The 21,637-nt window shown below is 35.0% G+C and overlaps 1 protein-coding gene across 5 annotated transcripts in view; it reads right to left on the bottom strand.

Annotated features, from left to right (window-relative positions):
• The window catches only part of C4H1orf21 (chromosome 4 C1orf21 homolog), a 278,222-nt gene that overhangs the window by 13,576 nt on the left and 243,009 nt on the right, over nt 1–21,637 (bottom strand). For all 5 annotated transcript variants that reach the window (XM_051998791.1, XM_051998789.1, XM_051998790.1 and 2 more), the window contains one exon: nt 10,827–10,887. In XM_051998791.1, coding sequence (XP_051854751.1) covers nt 10,827–10,887 — 61 coding nt within the window. The remainder of the gene's footprint in view (nt 1–10,826; nt 10,888–21,637) is intronic.

A 21,637-nucleotide genomic window follows, 5' to 3' on the forward strand; every position in this document is an offset into this window, starting at 1 on the left:
TAACAACATTTTATAAAAGGTTATAATTTTTAAAATGCATGGAAAGAAAAATATTTTCAACCTCAAAGATCTATAGTTAGCCCTACAACACTTAATTTAAATTCCTTAGACTATACTAATACTGGCTTTCAACTCACGTCTACCCCTAATCTGATTAATCATTACTTTCCAGCGTGTCCACTTTTCTCTGGCATGGACAGATTACATATCAATCTCTGAGTACATTTTATTCATTCTCATTAGGTATTTTCTAGATCTGTGATTTCGCCAACTGAGAGTTCCCTTTAAGGATATTTATCAAAACCTATTTAAGTCTGCACATCCTATGTGACTCTATTCCTGTCTTCCCATAAGTTTGCCATAAGAGTTTTTAATCCATTGTGCTAGAGAACTCACTTAGGTTTTCTTTGACTAGAGGGATATGACCTAACTTTCTTGGTCTTAATTTACCTCTTGATAAAAATGAGAAGGTTGAACTAGATGGTCTCTAAGTTACTTCGAACTCTAGACCTATAATTCTGATATTAGAAGAGTCTTGATCCAAGCATATCCTGTCATAAAACTTACAAATGGATAGTGTGTTCTTAACTAATTTACTATTACCGCACCTTGACATCATTAGCAACCTTGAACTATGCTCTTCTATTATTCCCCATGGCCATGATGGGAAAACTTCATCATGTTGCCTATGAGCAAACTTCAAAGTGCTATACAAGTATCAGCTCCTTTTATTTTTGTTATAAGCTCCCCAAGGACTACTACTATATCTCTTTTTGTATTACTGTGGAAAGAACATTAAATCTGGCTTTTTTTTTGCAGGACCCACTACAGTCACCTAAAAGTGATCTCCTTGTAGGCCCTAGGGATATATTTGCTATTTGGGGTATTCATTTCTTTTAGGCTTCATACCTGATTTCTCTCCCATGGCCTAATTACTTTCCGCTGGAGAGTGAAGCACAGCCATTCTTAGTGACCAATATATAATCTTATTTCATTATAGTGAAAGAAGATTCTTACTATTTAAAAACATTCTTACTACTGAGGCACCCAGAGAATTTTGAGAATGAAAGGTACATACTCTTAAGTGAAAAGATCATTGGATGGAAAACAAGAAAATTTGTATTTCAGTTCCAGTTTTGCTCCTTGTTATATATAAAATATTGGATATGGCACTTAGCTTTCCATGGGATAAAATGAGAGGGAGGCCATATGGTACATAGAGCACTGGACCTGGAGTCAGGTAAACTCATTTTCTTGAGTTCAAGTCTGACCTCAGATACTATATCTACACCATGTGACCCTAGGCAAGTCATTTACCTACTTGCCTCAGTTTCCTCATCTGTAAAATAAGCTGGAGAAGTAAATGGCAAATCACTTCAGTAGCTTTGCCAAGAAAATTCCAAATGGATTCACAGAGTCAAACAATACTGAAAAGCAACTGAATGATAATAAAAAAGGGTTGGGCTAAGATTATTTCTAAGGTTCACTTCAGCTCTAAAGCTTTATGAATTTGGTTAGTTTCTAATTACAGAGGAAGAACACATTGTCTCTTCATCAGATTGAAAGCATCTTTTTCTCATTCTATTTTGATATACATGGATCAAAGGAGGGTTCTCTTGGTCTTACATAAAAATAAAGGGAGGAACTATAGAAAGAGTCTGAAAACTTGAGACACTGAAGAAATTCTTATCCACTAGGCTAGATCTAGGCTGAAGGAAGTGAAGGTACTATTGAAATGTAAACTTTTCCAACTTTAAATGATTTTATATAGGAAATAGAATCCTTCTAATCTTTTCATTTATTAGCCCTCCTTAGCTAAATCTAATGACAATAATCTTTTCAAATAAACTGGGAAAATTTTGGGTCATATCTTTTTTAGATTTCTTGCAGTTGATGACTCATGTCACATTATATAAAATTCAACAAGGAGGGCCACATTCTGTCATCTTCATCATCAACACCCTCATCATCTACATGTTATAAGGATCTTCTTTTATTTTTACAATAACTCTGTGTCAGGTAGCTGCTAGTATTATGCCCATTTTAAAGATGAGAAAACCAGCTGAGTGGGGTTAACTGATATGTCCAGGGTCACAGATCCAAAGCAGGATTTGAAGTCAGGTCTTGCTGACTCAAAGTCCAACATTCTTCATGATACATACCTGGATGCCAAACCACAGAGTTATGTGAAAGAAGCTGTTTTGGGGGGCTGGGTATGGGCAAAATACCTTTTATTAAACAAAGTACATGCTTGAGTTTTTTTTTCCCCCACTAGGGAAGGAATAAATTATGCTGAAGCATCTGCATGTATCTGAACCCATGGCTTGCATTTACCAATTTACTGTTAAGGGATGTTGGAGGCATTTGGGCATGGAGCAGACTGTAGCAGCCCAGGGAGCCATGAGATCCATAACCTTGATATTGCGGTTTTTATGGCAGAGAAATTATTTCCAAGTCAAGGTGACAGTAACCAACTCATTCCATAACTGTTTACTAAACCCTGACATATATATTTGGGCTTATCTACATTGAATTCTAACCAGGATAGATACTGAATTCTAACCAGGATTCTTCAGTTCATTTTCCAAATAAGGAAACTGAGGCAGAGTAAAGCTAGTAAATATCTGAGGCTAGATTTGAACTCAGGTCCTCCTAATTCTAGGTCTCCTGCTCTATCCATTATGCCAACTTGCGATAGAAAGCAACAAATGATCAGGGACATCAAAATCAGTGGGACCACAGAAATGCTGGTTTTCCTTTAGATTTTAGAGTACTCATTGATCATAAGGAAAGAGCAAAAGACTAAAGTGCTTTCCCAGGATCAATTATCCCTATTACATAGTATTGTAATGTATCCCTATTACATTGAATTCTAACCAGGATAGACACTGAATTCTAACCAGGATAGAGAATATCATTATGTGGTTTCTATTTCTTTGAAATTGTAGACCAATTTGTGAAACAAAAGAAAACTTAGATTCATCTAGCATAAAAAGGGAGAAGTGCCCTAATGTGCTAGTTTGGATAAGTCCTAGCTACAGTGGATATTTTCTCTTCCCCTCTCTCCTCCATTGGTGTGCTGCTTCTAAGTAGAAATAAAGTCTAAGGAGACTTAAAACTATAGTGGAAAAAACAAACTCTAAAACTTTGGTGCGACCTACATAAAATATCATCTAGAAAATGCTCCTAAATCCTTAACCTCCTTGGGGCCACACTTTAATATAGATCATATAATCTCAAGCATAGAAAGAGCCTTTGGATGTTATCCAATGTCTAGCCTGTGCCTGAATAGGAATACCTCGAAGAACCTCACTAATAAATGGTCATCTAACCTAAATTTGAAAAGCTTTAGTATAGGGGAAACTTGCTATCTCCCAGGACAGCCCTGCCCACTCAGAGACAGTGCTTCAATGATTAAGGAATTAAGGATTTCTCCAAATAGCCTACATCCATTTGCCACACTGACCCATCACTCCTGAGTTACAGGATCACAGGATGACAGATTTGGGGCTGGAAAGGAACTCAGTCTAATTAGTCTACTCTAATCCCTTCATTTTACAGACAAAGAAAGAGATCCAGTGAAGCTAAAAAAATTTGTCATAGTTAATATATGGCAGAAAAGCAGGATTTTAATTCAGTTTTTCTAATTCTAAAAAACAGCAGATGTCCCTAAATAATGAAGAAATACCTTGAAGTCCAGGCTGGACAAAAGGAATTAAGACTAATACCAGAACCAGTACCAGAATTGGCACCAGGATTAATGTTAGGGAAAGGATGAAGTGTCTAATTCTCCAAGTGGGTCTGGCAGGTAACTGGGCAGGAGAAATGTTTAATTCAGGGTCATCAAAGCCAGTGAATCAGAAAAATTTCTTGTCCAAGGTAATCAAGCTGGTAAGTAGTACAGAATATTGGAACGTAGGTATCTTTGCTCTAAGCTCTCTATATCAAACAAGTATTGTCAAAGGGTAATTAACTTTATTTTTCTATTGAGGACTATTTCATAGAACTGTCTCTTCTTTATAAACTTTTAAGGAGATTCCTTTAAAGTTATAAAATGAGACAACTCTCATAACTACTACAACTATTTTTGTTTTTTAGTCATGTCTGACTCTTCATGACCCCTTTTGAGGTTTTCTTGGCAAAGACCCTGGAAGAATTTGTCATTTCATTTTTCAGTTCATTTTCCAAATAAGGAAACTGAGGCAGAGTAAAGCTAGTAAATATCTGAGGCTAGATTTGAACTCAGGTCCTCCTAATTCTAGGTCTCCTGCTCTATCCATTATGCCAACTTACGATAGAAAGCAACAAATGATCAGGGACATCAAAATCAGTGGGACCACAGAAATGCTGGTTTTCCTTTAGATTTTAGAGTACTCATTGATCATAAGGAAAGAGCAAAAGACTAAAGTGCTTTCCCAGGATCAATTATCCCTATTACATAGTATTTATTAAATATTGTCTTAATTATCTGTTAAACATTTGACCGAATGACAAGGTTTGCTTGCTGACTACTCTAAGTCACATATATTTGGTGTACTTTTTAAGGAGAATGCGAAACTTAGATTCAATACAGTAAAATCTAACTGATTGAGAGTGACATAAAAAAATTGCCCAAGGATTCTTTGATAAGTACTGTTGCCAATCATACAACATGCAGAAACATTTCAATAACTGATCTGTCATATGCTCGAGCATAGAGCAGTCTCTGCATAAGTACATAAAAGTCAATGTGGACATCTAGCTTCATGATCTTAAAGCTTAAAACTGAAGTTTGCTGGAAAATAAAGCCTTATATAGATCTTAATTACAATAACATGACAGATACAATGGAATCTCACAGAGGGCAACAGGGGAAGGTAAAGATTTATATATCAAAGACCAGATAGAAGACAAGGTAGAAGGGGAAGATCTGCATCAGGTAAAAGTATAAACTAGTCAGTAAACACTAGGGATAAAGTGGAATCTGCAAACTAAACCAGAACTATTAACTCAGGAGCAAGTTATTTGAAAAACTCTTTTTAAATGAATAGAGATAATAAAGCCAAGCCAGAAATTCTTTTATCACTAACCAGTTAAATATCTGAACTAAAGTTTGATGTCTCAGCTAAAATCTGCAAGTGCTAGTAAGTAATATGACTCAAGCAAATAGCAACAATAGAGCCAAAACAGAAATTTTGTTTTCTGTAAGACTAGGATAGAAGTGTTAGGAAGAGGTTAATCCAATTCAGTTAAATATTTTAATTATGTAATATTTTATTAAAAAATGTGTTTTATGCCTTCTGAGTACATATAGTATTTTAAAAAATAGAGATGTTGTAAGATTTGCTGTAAGGCAAAGAAAAGATCAATAAAAAGTATTTGTTGTATTTTTTCTGTGTGCCTGGAACTGTGGGAGGGTCAAAAAAATACTGTAATCCTAAAACTTCTGAGAATTCTGACTCTGACCCCTATTGGTACTTTCCCAAGATTCGTTGTAAGCAATTTTGTAATTTATGGTCTGAAATTCCATTGATGTTAGCACATTATATTTACACATTCAGTAGCAAAAATATTTAACATATATACATATATATGACATAAAATATTGTACATAACAAGTGAGAATATCAAATAATAGAATAACCTCCTTATCCAAATACAAATGGGCAGCAAGGGGGGGAATCGAATACCCTATCAATACTCATTAATACCCCGAGTACCAAGATATATATACAACAGTTCCAGAACTCCCTATCTACTGGTATAAAGTAAGAAGAGTCGTCTGCCTTTTGGAGCTACATGTACATTTTTCAGGGCATGCTGCAGCCTGCAGAAATTTCTCTGCTTGGTTCTGGGGTCAGTAGGTATCAACCAAGAATATCTGTGGGACCAGGGAAACAGTAAAGATATCACAACATAAACTTCCTTTTCTGTCTTCACATTCTGACCACAAATCACAGTTTGCCTTTCCATTTCTTCTTACTCTTATAACTGTGTTTTTTAAAAATTCTATTTTCATTTCATGAGATTTCTTCACTTCTTTTCTAGAGGAGTTAGGTGGCTTAGTGGATAGAATACTAAACCTGGAGTCAGGAAGATCTAAGATCAAATGTGGCCTCAGAAACTTATTATTTGTGAGACTTAATCCCTGCTTCAGTTTACTCATCTGAAAAATGGGGACAATAATAGCAGCTACCTCCAAAGGTTATTATAAGGCTCAAATGAGATATTTGTTTCAAGTTTTGTAAACCATAAAGTGTTATAAATATGCTATTTTTTTCTTCTGAATCCTCTGAGAATTCTTCTCAGTCATTGTCCAAATAATACATCTGTTCAGTGGCCAGACATACAGTCTTCTGGAATTTCTTCTAATGAGTAATAATCTCTGTTTAGTAAGCACCATAGGAAATTAAGTCCAGGGAATTTCCTCTTTAGTCATGTCCACAACAGGAGTATAAAGCATAGTCTCTAGCCTGGAACATTATTTCACAAAGCAGCAAAATGATTTTAGAAGTTTTAAATTTTCTTTTTAAGTTGGTAATCAATTACTTGCACAAGTCAGTTTTTCATGCATAGATCTAGTCGTGTCATTCCTGTGCTGGAAAAATTTCAGTCAGCCACTACTGTCCAAGGAGTAAAATTCAAACTCCTTTGTCTACCTCCTGAGCCTTACTTCATATTACCTTCCTGGTACACATGACATATAGGGCCCTCCAATCAAACCAAAAGTTTCCTTTGAAGGTACCTCAAATTTTCCTGCCTCTGTATTTTTTGCTTGTGTTGTTCCATTTCTTTAAAAAAGTGTTTTCTCTCTCCAGCTTCACCTGTTTATTAGTCCCTTTATATTCCAACTCAGATGTTACTAACTGTAAGAAAGATTGCCTTACTCATGTTGGTAAGACCTTAATTCCCTGGACATCATTTCCTAGTAGACCTTAAGTTTGCTTAGTGCATGGATTATGTCTTATCTAACTGTTTTCCCTGAGTACCTAACCATAATGCTCTGTATTTAGTAGATGTTTAATAAGTATTTGATGAATGGAATAAAAAAGTCATTTCAAAACTGTTCATTTGCTTAGCATATCATTCTTCTCTAAATATTCTAAAGATATGCTATGGCCCAGAGCCATCACTACTTATGAATTAGAATTAACAAGACTAATTAACAAGATTCTACTAAAAATCATCACTACATGAATTTCTTGCTAAAAATAGTTTTGAGTAGAGCAAACCAGAAATATCTAGAAAGGAGGGATGAATGGTCAAGTTTCAAGCTGTATCCCATAAACAATAAATAGTTAAATAAAGGGTATGACTCCAAGGAATGGTTAGTTTAAATCTCTCAAGGTTTATTTAATCTAATTTCATATTGATCTGAGGAGAAGAAATTGAGTTATGTGACAAATTATGGGGCAAATAAAATTTTAAAACCCAAAGCTCAATTTTTCATAATTTAGCATACTGTGGTAGATATTTGTTCATGTTTGTATATATGTATATATGCTTTATTATGTAAATATATACATACTTACACATTCCTCAGTCTTCAAATTTTGTTCATGTCTCTAATAATGTTATCTTTTTTTCCTGCTAGAGTCTAAGTTTTTTAGTGTAGGAATACATTTAAATTCAGCCCTTCAAAATACAAAGAATAAACTCAGAGAATATAAAAATAAAATTTAAAACTACACCAAGACTTTTGGAATACTTTTCATTTGGGAATGGAAAAAACCTAGGGAGGCCATTTATAGAAATATGTAGATACATTTCAAAGTTCTGGAGTGATATGATGTTTCAAGGTCTAACATTACGACAAGAGATGTTTTCTATAGAAATTCTCTGCTTTTACTCACTGCGATAGTGTTGAAGGGAAAAGAAGTAGTCTAATATTTCAAAGACATTTTCTTCTCAGAAATGATGATAAAATAGGAGTAGATGTGTAAAAATGGTTACTAATATCCACATTTGGGATTAGAAAAAAAAAGATAGAAGAAAGGAGAGGCTAGAGTAACATTATGTCACAATTCTTTTGGTCAAAAATCCAGGAACTAGTAAGACTGAAGCCATACTTTTATACAATCTACAATTACTCACAGTCTAGAGAAAATTTCTATTCAAGACTTGTCAATTCACAAATTTTGCTTTTTCTCTTAGCATTCCTATTTTCCTATCTATATAAGAAAAAGATCCTATATTAGACTTAAGCAATAACCTCCACATTTAAGAGAACAAAGTAGGATTATAGTTTGGAAATACTTTCTCTAAAAGTGAGTCTTCAATGACTAATCATATTCTGTAAACTTTTAAAAACTTTATTTTTGGTTTAAATTTTTATACAACAGTCCAGCCTACCAAACAAATCTATTTATTACCAGGAAGCCAGGCAAAAAAACAGAAAAGAAAGGAAGACTTTGTTAAAAGGTAACAGGGCACTTTCTCCTTTTCTGGTTCTTTACTTACAAAAGATTATTAGTGTAGGCGGAAATGACAAGCCTTTCTGTTCCAGGAAAATTGGCAACCAGTTTGTAGATTTATAAAAATTACACCTCTCTACTGAGAAAAGCCGTGCTTAATCCACTAGGGGCAACACAAAATTTCACTATAATCAACACTAACATTTTCAGGAAAAAGTATTTACATTCTTGTAGGGAATAGGTCAGATATACTCAGTTTTATCTATGACCTTCCTCTATTGTTCACATTGCTATAATTAGAATGACAATTTATAGAACTGTTCATTGGTCACATATTGGTAGTTCATAAAATGATGAATTAAAGAGAAGAGGCAGCTGCTCTCCCATGTCATTGTGGGAAGCACTGCTTATGAATAACTGAAATCCAATGCTTTTTAAAAATCTTTTGTGAAATTATGGATCACAACTTAGAAACTTATGAGAATAATAGAAATCAAAATTAAAACTGAGATAATTTCTCAATTAAATTAGAACAAAGCTCTCTCATCCATTTTTCCCCCCTGAGGCAATTGCGGTTAAGTGACTTGCCCAAGGTCACATAGCTAGTTAAGTGTCTAAGGCCAGATTTAAACTCAGGTCCTCCTGACTTCAGGGCTGGTGCTCTAAACCACTATACAATCTAGCTGTCCCACATTTTGAATTTAAAGGACAGATCTTCCCCTCAAGGAATAAATATCAGTTCTATAAATCATAGTATCCCAAACTGATTAACTGTTTCTTAAATATATCTACTTGCTTATCTTGAAGTTCAGAAACCAAACCTCAATTTACTACAATGCCTGTCCTTAATGGACTTTATATATTCTACTTTATTTAGATGGTTAGAACAAAGTGCTAAACAAGATCAAGGTCATTTGTTCTAGTTTCAGCAGAGTCGATTAGGTAAGCTCCATTTTCTAGACAGAAACCACATTCCTAAAATTGGCCAGTCATTGCTGCACTTAGGTATTCTGCTAACAGTTATGGTTGGGTTAGTGTGTATGCCCATTTTTCACTAGTGAAAAAAACTCAAAGTATCTGTTGTGAGCTGCTTGAGAACATGGACTATTCTTTTGCTGGTTTTTTCTTTGGTGTTTCTAGTCCTTAGCACAGAACATGGCATGTATTAAAAATAATAATAACAATAATTTTTATATATCATACTAAGGATCCACATATCCAGAAGGGACCAAAATTAGTACTGGGAATGGGATAAGAATAGGACAAAAGCAGGACTAGGAATCTGGGAAGTACTAGAGAGGTCTAAGCAGGCAAAAGATTAAATCTAGAAAAGGTCTGGTGAAATGTTGGCAAGATTCAGAGCCCTCAAGGTCAATAAGAGTGGTTAAAAAGTCTATAAATCCAACATATATGAAAACATCTAAAGCAGCAATTTAAAGAACAGGAAACAAGGTAGGTGCCCACTGATTGGGGAATGGTGGAAGAAGACTAATGGAATGGTACTGTGCACTGAGAAATGATGATTATGAGAAACTCAGAGAGACATGAGAATTGTGTGAATGGAGGCTGAGAAAAATAAGTAAGAAATATAAGAAAATAAGAAAAGTAAATAGCTATAAGAGAACAACATATAAAATAACTTCAATGTAAATAAAAAGATACTTGAAAGGAAACCTAACTCTGAGTAACTGAAAAACCAATATTTGCCCTACAGAACAGAAAACTCAACATATTTGGTAGGGCAGAAAGTTGTCTTATGTTGCCAGTTATGGTAATTGTACTGGATGGCTTTAACTGTTTTTCTTTTGCATGGTTGGTTCATTCTAGATAGGGTGGAACAAGGTTTCCTACTAGAAATGGCTGTGATATAAAGAAAAAAGGCATTGACAAATTATATTTTTCAAAAGCTTTTTAGTAATAACAATGATCACAAGTATAAATATAGCAGGAACCAAGTAGGCCAGTACCATGTTCCATGGACACTTATGATCGACAGATTGTTAAAGTGAGCTCTGATTATAGGACAAAGGCTAGTTGATTTTTGTTCTCTTTTACATTATTAATTCGCCACATGTAGAAAGCCCTGAAGCCACAGTCCTATAAACAGATGATCAAGGCTTGAAGGTAAAACTGCTTCCACTGAACCAGAGATTTTGAGAAAACCAGAGGGTACTCAGAGAAGGGGACCATTATTATAGATTGTACAATCCACAGATTAGTTCATAGCCACATTCGATTTTTTGCCTTAACCCTCAGCTCTTATGTCCTTACAAAAATATCAGTATAACAACTAGCTTCTGTAGTAATTTATGGAAAAAAGAAAGTCACTGAATATTAATGTGACCCTAATTCACACATACACACACACGCACAAAATAGAGCTCCTAGTATATTCCCTTTCAGAGTGCAAGAAATATTTATTTAACTTCATACCTTTTCAATTTTTTCATCCAGCATTCTGAAGAATTCTTGTTGGCTTTCAGAGATGTGCATGCTGAAACACAAAAGTGATTAAGTCCATATTAACAAAAGGTTTCCCAAATTAGTAACCTCAAATTAACTTCTGATTCAACTCAAACTCAGGGATCATTATTCAGAGTAGCCTTTTTTTTTTTCCCCCCTTTTCTATTTCGAACTTTTTGAACTATAAGCTTGAAAGGGAATTTGATGATGAGATGCTGAGCTGGTCTTTTCTCTATTTATCAAACATGACACTCCGTGTCCCACCCCTGTGACTTTCTATACTGGTCATCTCTTTTGCTTAGGATTGACTTCTTATTTACTTCTGCTAAATAGAGTCTCTTAGGATCACTCAGTCCCCATCTTCTACTTGAAGCCGTTCCTGATCTTAACTGTGCTACTGTCCCCTTCTCAAACTTGTATTTCTATATGTTTGAGTATTCATTAAGTTTATACCTGTTTATGTTTTTATAGGTTCTTGTTTTCCTCAATAGAATATACACTGTGAGTAGAGACTGGTTCAATCTGCATTTTTATCCCCGGTAACTATCAAAGTGTCTGGTACATAGTAGATTTTTAATGCTTGTTGACAGATAGACATTATTTACTTTATATACATGGATCATAAGCTACATAACTCCATTAAAAACACATTAAATTGCTTGATAGTGAAGTTTTTAGATTTTGTTTTTTGAGCCTAAGATACAAGGATTTTTCCAAAGTATATGTGGACCTTTTGTGTTATATAAGAGCTCCTCAAATAAGAATTACAAATATGATCTCAAAGGAGGGTTATTACCAACTTAAGGTGAGTGAAGGAAGTCTCATAGAGGAGGTACCATTTGAGCAGACAAATTAAGAGCATATTTTGATGATCTAAGTGAGAGATAATGAGGTTTTAAGCTAAGGAAGTAGCTTTGTGAGTAAAAAAGAGAGGGGGGAGGAGATTAAGAAATTTTGAGAATTGAAAAGATTTATCAATTGTCTGAAAATGGGGTGTGAAGGAAAGACTCTTAGAAGTTCCACTAAGCATGAATTTCACTAACATGAAAACAACATTCAAAGATACTCATTTGGATTCTATCATTGCCTGCAAACTAGGAGATAGGATTCCCTTTTATCTACAGAAGTTATTTGCATTAACATTACAGGGAAGTGAGAGTTAATTTCTGTCTCCAAATAAACATATGTGGTTCTAAAAAATGCTTAGAGAAGGCCTAAATGGAATAATATGATCCAATGTGTATATGTCTATTGCAAAAGGAAAATAAACTTTGATAATGACATTGAAAGGTATATTGTAGAAAAGCTGAAAGCAGCACGATACTCAGCTAAGTGTATAGTGTGAGAAGACAGTGAGAACAGAAATATAACTCGTGCTACCTGTGGGGAAAGTAAAGACAATTTCCTCGGAAAGCAAATACTTATAACTTATTAATGCAGGGTACAGAGCACTAGGTCTGGAGTCAGAAAGATCTGAATTCAAACCCAGTTTCAGTCCCTTACAGTTGTGAGACACTTGGGTAAGTCACTCCTGTTTGCCTCAGTTTCCTTATCTATACAATGAGAATAATAGTAGCACCTACTTCCCAAGGGAGTGTTGAGGGTCAAGTGAGCTAATAATTTTAAAATGTTTTGAATATAGTAAGCACTACATAAATAATAATAATCTCTAATAATGTACAAAACAATAACAAAGTATAAATAAATATATATAATATTTCATTCTCACAATACTCCTGTGAGGTAGAAGATATTATTTCCCAAATTTTCATATGGGGATATCCAAGAACCAGAAGGAGAGGAGAGAATGAGTCTTCCTAGATAGCTATTTAGAGCCCAGGCTCTTAAATTGTGGTCTATGACCCTATGGAATCATAATTGAATGTGGGGGGGTCATAAAATTATGATTTAATGCCAGTAAATGCTTGATTTATAGATCTATTTTAAATACCTATACATCCACATAAAAACTTCTTGGGTAAAATGGTGTCTTGAGTGGAAAAAGTTTAAGAAACTTTGGTCTAGAGTACCTAGTGGGTACTAATCAATCAATCAATCAACATTTTATTAAGCATTCACTATGTGCCAGGTACTATAAGCTATGTGTTGAGGATACAAAAAGAGGCAAAGGACAGTCCTGATTTTCAAGGAGCTTATAGTCTAATAGGGAAACAACATTCAAACAAATATACAAAATAAGTTCTATAACAAGAAATAATAATAGAGGGAAGATAACAAAATTAAGAGGGGCTGGAGAAGGCTTCTCTCATAGGAAGCCAGAGAGAAGCTGAGAATGAAGAGCATTCCAGGTATGGGGGACAGGCAGAGAAAATGCCTGAATGTGGAGTATATTATTTGAGGAAATGGCAGGAGGCCAGTGTTCCTAGATCATAGAGTAAGAGGTAAGGATATTAGAAAGGTGCTAAGTTAGGAAAGACTTTGAATTTCAAATCTAACATTTTGTATTTGCTCTTGGAGGCAATAGGAAGCCCCTAGAAAATATTTGCTGACTCTGTGTTTACTCTTTTAATTAACTCATTTATTTTTGTCCCAGTTTGGCTATTTGGGATGGAAATCTTCCCAAAATATTTTCTAAAATAATATACTTTTCTGTCTTTGTGAATAGAATTTAACTTTTCCCTGATGGGCAGGTTTCCTTGTTTTTTCTTGATGACTCAGGAACATCATCTTTATATTTTCGAGGCATATAGTGTTATTTCCATCTGCTTTTTGGAATTCTTTTGTCACTTCCCTTCCTGTTATCTTTTGTTACTTCCTTTGAAATGTCAGATATTTGTTTCTTACTACTGTGTCTGCTCACAAGAGTCCATATCTCTCTCCAATTTCACAGCCTTAGAATCCAAAAAATAAAGCTATCAGAACTATATATGAAATGAGAATAAATATGCTCTGAATAAGAGGCTGTATTATGAATAAAGTTCATATGCTTTAACGTAGAGATATTCAAATACTTATTTTGGTGATTTCTAACTTTTATGGGCTTATTTCTTCATCAAGCATGCTATGGTAGGACCAATATCTTTTTTAAAAAAAGTTTTTTATTTTCAAAACATATGTATAAATAGTTTTTAACATTCACCCTTGCAAAACCTTGTATTCCAATTTTTTCTCACTCCTTTCCCTTGACTCTCTCACCTAGATGGCAAGTAATGCAATATATGTTAAACATGTACAATTCTTCTATATATATATTTGCACAATTATCATGCTGCACAAGAAAAATCAGATCAAAAAGGAAAACAATGAGAAAAAACAAAATGTAAGCAAACAACAATAAAAAGTTAAAATACTATGTTATGATCCACACTCAGTCACGAGAGTCCTTTCTCTGGGTGCAGATGGCTCTCTTCATCACAAGACCATTGAAACTGACCTGGTTCACCTCAATGTTGAAAGGAGTTATTTCCATCAGAATTATCATATAATCTTGCTGTTGCATGATTCTACCCTTTTCACTTAGCACTTAGTTCATGTAAGTCTCTCCAGGACTTTCTGAAATCATCCAGAACAATAATAGTCCATAACATTCATGTATCACAATTTATTCAGCCTTTCTCCAATTGATGGGCATTCACTCAGTTTCCAGTTTCTTGCCACCACAAAAAGAGCTGCTATACACATTTTTACACATGTGGGTCCCTTTCCCTCCTTTATGATCTCTCTGAGATACAGACACAGTAGAAAAATTGCTGGATCATAGTTTGATAGCCCTTTGGGCATAGTTCCATATTGCTACAGGAGCAATATCTTAAACTCTGCCCTCATGCAGTTTAGTCTAGTTTTCCTTTAAACAAGTACAGAGACCTTTCTTGATTGGCTCAAGGGATTAAGGGCTAAGGTTACTGACATAATTTCCCTCCTGTCTGAGGATAAAATAGCCACTGAAGAGCTCCAGGTATTCTCAAAATGCTTGGCTGTTGATCATGATGGGCAGCCCAGGCATAGGAACTCTGTTCAGGTAAATCATCTTAAACTGTCCTCACTTTATGAACAGCCTCCTTCTTTGGCTAAACAAATTTTATTTTGTTAACTACTGAATGACTTACAAATATCTCATTTCATTCCAACATCAAATTGAAATAATCAGGTGACTGATCTGAGTCAATATCAACCCAGAATATATGGTGATTATATGTTTCTAATATTCATATACTATATCTATATCGAATATTAGCTCTGGTATCGAAAAGGATCCAGTGTATATTCATATGCACATACAACACACACACACACATATACATCCCCACGCCCCTATAACTCTTAAAACAAAAAGGACCCTGTCCTTCCCCCCCCCCCCTTGCAAGCAGCCTTGTCCCCCAAACTATTTTTTAGGAATCCACATTCATTATGGAGATTTACTGGTTATTATAGTGCCCAGCACAAAGAAGCAGCTCAATAATTTTTTCCACTGACTTATTTTTGACTAGTTATTCACCCAATACAACTGTTCAATAAACCACATGGAGATATATACATAGAAGAAAAATTGTTGAATTAGCCAACAAATATGTCTCTAACTAGCTATGGGACACTTCCTAAGCCTCCTCTTCCAATGTAAAATCCCCAGTATTTATTAAGTACCTATTATGTACAAGAAGGCACTATACTAGTTGTCAGAATTAAAGAGAAGTCAAAAATAGTCCCTCCCCTCATGAAGCTTACATTCTCCTGGATATTCTACTAAATCACAGGATCTGTAAAACGAGGAGGATTGAAGCAGGAGATCTTCCAGGTTGGGATTTTATGATTGTAATTTGCTTCTGTTGGCCCCATGTCATCATTCTGACAATAAGCAGTAACACTTGCAATTTACCATGTGTGTTCTGTACCTAAGACTGGGCTTGAGAATAGGAAGAAGGCTTGTGAATTCTGCTTCTGATTCATGACTACTGCCTTTGCATTCAACACCGCGGTTTCCAAAAGTCTCATTGTGTCTGTGACTTGTTTGACACCAAAGCTAATGGCTGGGCAGGCTCAAGATTTATTTACAGCAAAAGCTGTTTGATCTTTCCTGAACTGAACCACAGACTCCCTAACTACCACTTTTCCCAAATTGATCCTTTAAGTAAAACAAAGTGAACAAACCTGCCAGCCAGCCCCAGGGACCAAAAAAGCACATAATACAGATACTCTTAGCACATATGAAGCCAACATAGACCTAGCTGCAGGGCCAGATAGTCCATTCCTTTGAGATACAAAGGTAGGAAACAAACCACCGTTTATGCAAGGTCCCTGCGGTCAACATTTTTTATGCTAAGATGACAATGGGACCTTAAAATGATGGTACCATTTAAATTCAGTCCCCAAAGCAGATGAGATACTGTCTTCCCTTCCTCTATATATTTATATGTCTATATGATTTGGGGATAACATGGTTTGGGAAGAAAGCTCTGAACTTAGAGTTGGAAGCCCCATTCCTTAGCTCTGGCCCTACCAAGCTGAATGAACATGAGGCAGCTAGGTGGTATATGGTCATAAGTACAATAGTGGGAATTAGAAGATCTGGCTTTGAATTCTATCTTGGATACTCAGTAACACTGGGCAAGTCACTTCACCTTTCTGAGCCTCAGTTAAGCTGATCTGTAAAATGGGGTCAACTATAGCACCTATCTTTAAAGAACTCAAGTTTTCCTGATTCCAATCCAGGCATTCTATCCACAGAGCTATTTCGCGGTTGTTTCTATGTAAAGGAGCTTAATTTTTCAGGATCATATTAATTCATCCATTAAACATTTATTTAGCGCCTATTATATGCCAGACAATGTGCTAACCTCTAAAGATATAAAGAGAGGCAAAAGATAATCCCTGTCCTCAGAGAGTTTACAATTTAGACAACATGCAAACAAATATACATAAAGCAAAACTATAAGAAGGATAAGGAAGGTAGGCTTTGGGTAGAAGATGGGATTTTAATTTAAAGGAAGCCAAGGAGTTATAATATACGTATTTTCCAAACCTCAAAGCACTATAAACTACTACCCCCCCCTTTTTTTAAGTAGAAAGCAAAACTTTATTTCTCTGAAATTTATGAAAGAAAAGTTAAAAAGTTAAGACTATACGTTTAAAATTCTGTAATCCATTATGATTCCAAAATTCAATTTAGTAGCACCCTTCCAACTGGGGCTCCCACATGCTTGGCACATATGACAGTACGTGATATAAGCTTTGCCCTTTCAGCACAGTCCCTGCTGCTGCATGTACTAAAGCTGAGGATTACCACACCCTTTTTAGGATTTCTATCACTTTGTTCTCATCTGCTTTTACCCAGAGGTTCCAACACAGAATGGTGGAAAAGAGATCCTGAGTTTCCAATGGCCACAGATGTACTCCAAAAATTTTAAACTAAATGCATACTAGAATTAGGAACTCTCAGTAGCACAGTTACTCTCTGGGTCCAGCTTCCAGAGTAACAAGAATCTCCTCTAGGGTAGTTATTATTTTAACAACAAGGGAATCAAAGCAAGTGAAACAAGTTGAGTCTTGTACAAAGACATGGAGGTACAGTAAGTGGTAGTTAGAATTTTAATCTTAAGTCCCTAGATTTTAAATGTTTCATTCTTTCCACTACACCATGATGACTCTTGGGTAAGTCAATTAACCTATCTGAGGTTCAGTCTCCTCATTTATCAAATGAAGATAAAATGGTGCCTATCTCAAGTATTTTGAAGAATATTTTTGTGTTTTGTGAATTATTAAAAAATGTAAGCTGTGATTAAAACTAACTCTGACTTTGGTTGATTACACAAATCACAACCAACAAAGAAGAAAAGATTGACCAAATCACTCATGGGGAAGTCACTGCTTGCTTTGAAATATAACATGTAGATTTTATCAGAAAAGGTAGTTTGGAAGAATGGCTCTGGGGTGGTCATAAATTATCCCTGAAAGGTGATGCAATGAATGAGTCAGATACTTCAGAAAAAGATGATATTGTAAGATTGTAAGATAAAGATTCTGTCACAATAAGCATGGTTGCAATTCCAATAGACTTGTGATAAGAGAGCCATCTGCATCCAGAGAGAAGAATATGGGGACTGAATGTGGATCATAATATAGTATTTGCACCCCTTTTTGATTGTTGTTGTTTGCTTGCTTTTTTTCTCTTTTTTTAATCTGATTTTTCTTGTGCAGCATGATAAATGTAGAAATATGTTTATAAGAATTGAACATGTTTAATCTATATTGAATTACTGGCTATCTAGAGGAGGGGGATAAGAAGGAAGGGATACAAATATGGAACAAACAGTTTTGCAAGGGTGAATGTTGAAAATTATCTGTGTGTATTTTGAAAATAAATAGGTATTATTAAAAAACAAAAACAATGCAAAACAAAAAACAATAAGCTTGGCAGGATATAGTGAGCATGAACAAACACTCACTAATGAAATAAAACTGATAACTAGGCTGAGATTTAAGTTCAATCTGGACAGATGTATCTTTCTCCTTTACCCTCCAATTCCTGACACAATTTTAGTCAATGAAGTGGGGGTTCTTCACTTGTAGTCAGTAAATTTAAAAAAAATGATAATCAGTTTTCTTTGTAATTCTATGTGTTTTATTTTGTGCATTTAAAAACATTTGGAGAATGGTCCAAAGACATCATCAGAGTGCCAGAGTGGGTTATGACCCATAAAAAGTTAAGAAGTTCTGCTGTAAAAGTGGGCAAATATGGAATTATAAAAAAATAAAGTTACTTATTAGAAAATGAAATCTTTAGATCAAAGCTCTAAAGCTGGAAGGGAAAGGAGACTATCTAGTCCTATTCCTTCATTTTACAGATGAAGAAACTGAGGTCCAGAAATTAAGTGACTTGTCACACAGCTAGCAAGATCTTGCATCTAGTAGGTGGTATACAGAACTGAAATTAGAAATCAGATCGGTCCTCTGACTCCAAAGCTAGTATATTTTTCCAAATTCCCACAAAATCTCATAAAAAAATCTTGAGTAATAATAACATTTATAAAGTACTTTCATGAACTTCACCTTCTTTGGGTCCAAACCAAGGCATTAGGTTTACTTCAAGGGATTCTTATTATTGCTGTAGAGATGACTTCCATAAGTACCTAATTCTCAGCTGTTTATAAAGACTTGCTATGGAAAAATCTGAAGCACATGGTTTTTAAAATACATTTGGAATCACAAAATAAAGAATTTTTAGCAGAAGAGACAGGGGGTAGAATGGGATATTAAATTACATACTAGCATTCCCTGGGCAAGACACTTAACCCTGTTTACTCAATTTTCTCATCTGTAAAATAAGCTAGAGTAGGAAATGGCAAAGATCTTTCTCATGAAAATCCCAAATGGGGTAACGAAAAGTTGAAAATGAATGAAAATGAGTAAATGAAGAAAATGAATCCTTATGGTATTTTCTAGCTTCTTATTCAAAAAGTTGCTTTTGTTATAAAGGCCTTTAAATATCAGCTATAGTCATGATGATTGTTGGTCTCTGATTCATTGCTAATAAGACTTAACTACATTATTAAGGGAGTCCGATTTTTTCCTTGAAAACAACAGACATACTCATTATAGGGAAATGATGGGTTCTGCAGCAGCACTCCAATGGTAAAGAGCAAATTTCTCAGAAATTTCCATGTATTTACAAAAGACACATAGAGGGTGAGTGGCCTTTTGTCTAGCTGAAAGAGCTGAGAATAAACAATTTCAAATTAAGATTGTAAAATTGATGAGTTGTGTTGAAAAGTTCCTTAGATCGCACAGAAAAAGATTAATCTGCAGTACATTCAAACAAACACTATTAAGTTGTGAGGCTATCACACTTCATGCTATACAAGTATGAAAATATTTGCATTATTAAAATCCCAACTCTCTACCAACCTCCCCAGACTTCATCAATAGAAATGCAACTCAGTTGACTTCCTGAGATATAAGTTCCTTCTGCGAAGACAGGATCATTCTTCTCAGAGCTAGAAGAACCTCAAAGTCTATCAAGTCCAAAACTCTCATTTTGCAAGGGAGAACACTTCAGTCCAGTGAGGTTACAAGTGACTTATCCAGAACAACAGGTTGTAAGGGACAAAGGAGAAACTAGAATCCAGGTCCTTGGACTAAAAAACCTAGTGCTCTTTCATGATGCAGCTTAAAAAAATAGCATGAAACTTGATGGGGTGGCCAGGTGAAGGAGTGGATAGAATGCTGAACCAGAACTCAGGATGATTCATCTTCCTGAGTTCAAATATGGCCACAGACACTTAACTACCTAGCCTTAATAATGGAATGGGTATTGCTTCAATCATACTGAAACCCGTTGAAGATCTTAGCTTAAAAAGACCAAGTTCTCCCATTTCATTCAGCACCATCTCCAATTGTCCTGATCTATACCTTGCTACAGGACTCCGGAAGAGAAAGTGAGGGAGGTGAAAAAAATCCATTTCATTTGCATGTCATCATATCACCTCCCTGATGTCATGGTTATTTTCAAGAATGAAGGAAAACAACAATAGCTATTTGACCCTGGGCAAGTCAACCCTTTTGCTCTCAGTTTCCTCATCTGTAAAATAACTTAGAAAAGGAATGGCAAACTACTCCAGTATCTTTGCCAAGAAAACCCCAAATGGGGCCGTGAAAAGTTGGGCATGATTAGAAAATGACTGAACAACAGTCACACAGCATTATTTATTTGCCTTTTGATGTATGGGAATTTTCCTCTTATTCTCATAAAAAGTATAAATCCCCTAAAGTAGATATAAGAGGCCCATGCCCTGCAATTTAATTTCTTTATCTACAGTGTACCAAGGATAAAAACCATGGTAATTTTTGTCCCCTTACTTTATAGAGCAACAAATAAGGTAGGAAATAAAACCTTAAATTCACCTTAAGTTCAAAGATTTTCTGAACTTTACAAAATCATCAATGAAGTTGACATTTTAAAAATAGCACCCCAGTTTATAGTTAAACTTCAAACTTGTCTGCAGTTGGAGAAGAGAGGAAAAAAGTTTTCTATTATATGTTTTAATTTGACAGTATTTCTTTGGAAATTTTATGAAATGCAGATTTGCCTGATGTTAGTCTAATGTATCAAGAATATATTAATAATCATCCAGAAGGCACAGAAAAGCTCCTCAGGTATGTTTCTTTCATCATTACTGAATAGATAAGAGAATTTTATCACTGTACTTTTATGGAACAAGGATTGACCTCCACAAACCTGATATAAAGGTGCTTTGATAGCACACATGTTATTAACTATCTATTGCTCCAACATCAGTTTAATAGAATGGAGTCCCACAGATTAATACAAAGTGGCCTCAGTTTGGTCATGATGATAGAATTTCCCTAAAGGGTGATAAAGATGATTACAGCATACTGCCATGAATTCTGCAAAAGATAATTTTATATTCTAACATCTGTGAATACTCTGTTCTTGGCCTAAATAGGGAACTATATAGCATTTCTTTTAGAGAGCCATAATAGACAGGATATTCAATCTAGTTTCCTTTGAAGATATGACTTTAAAAAAAAAACCCACCCCATTCACAACATGTCTCTTACTCTTGCTACGGATATAACAGCAGTAGCTAATTTTTTTAAATAGCACTTTAAAAAAATAGCATGAAACTTGATGGAATGGCCAGGTAAAGGAATGGATAGAGTGCTGGATCAGAACTCAGGATGATTCATCTTCCTGAGTTCAAATATGGCCACAGACACTTAACTACCTAGCCTTAATAATGGAATAGGTATTGCCTCAAACTGAAACCCGTTGAAGATCTTAGTTTAAAAAGACCAAGTTCTTCCAA

This window comes from Antechinus flavipes, chromosome 4 (assembly GCF_016432865.1).
Source record: "Antechinus flavipes isolate AdamAnt ecotype Samford, QLD, Australia chromosome 4, AdamAnt_v2, whole genome shotgun sequence".
NCBI lineage: Eukaryota > Metazoa > Chordata > Mammalia > Dasyuromorphia > Dasyuridae > Antechinus > Antechinus flavipes.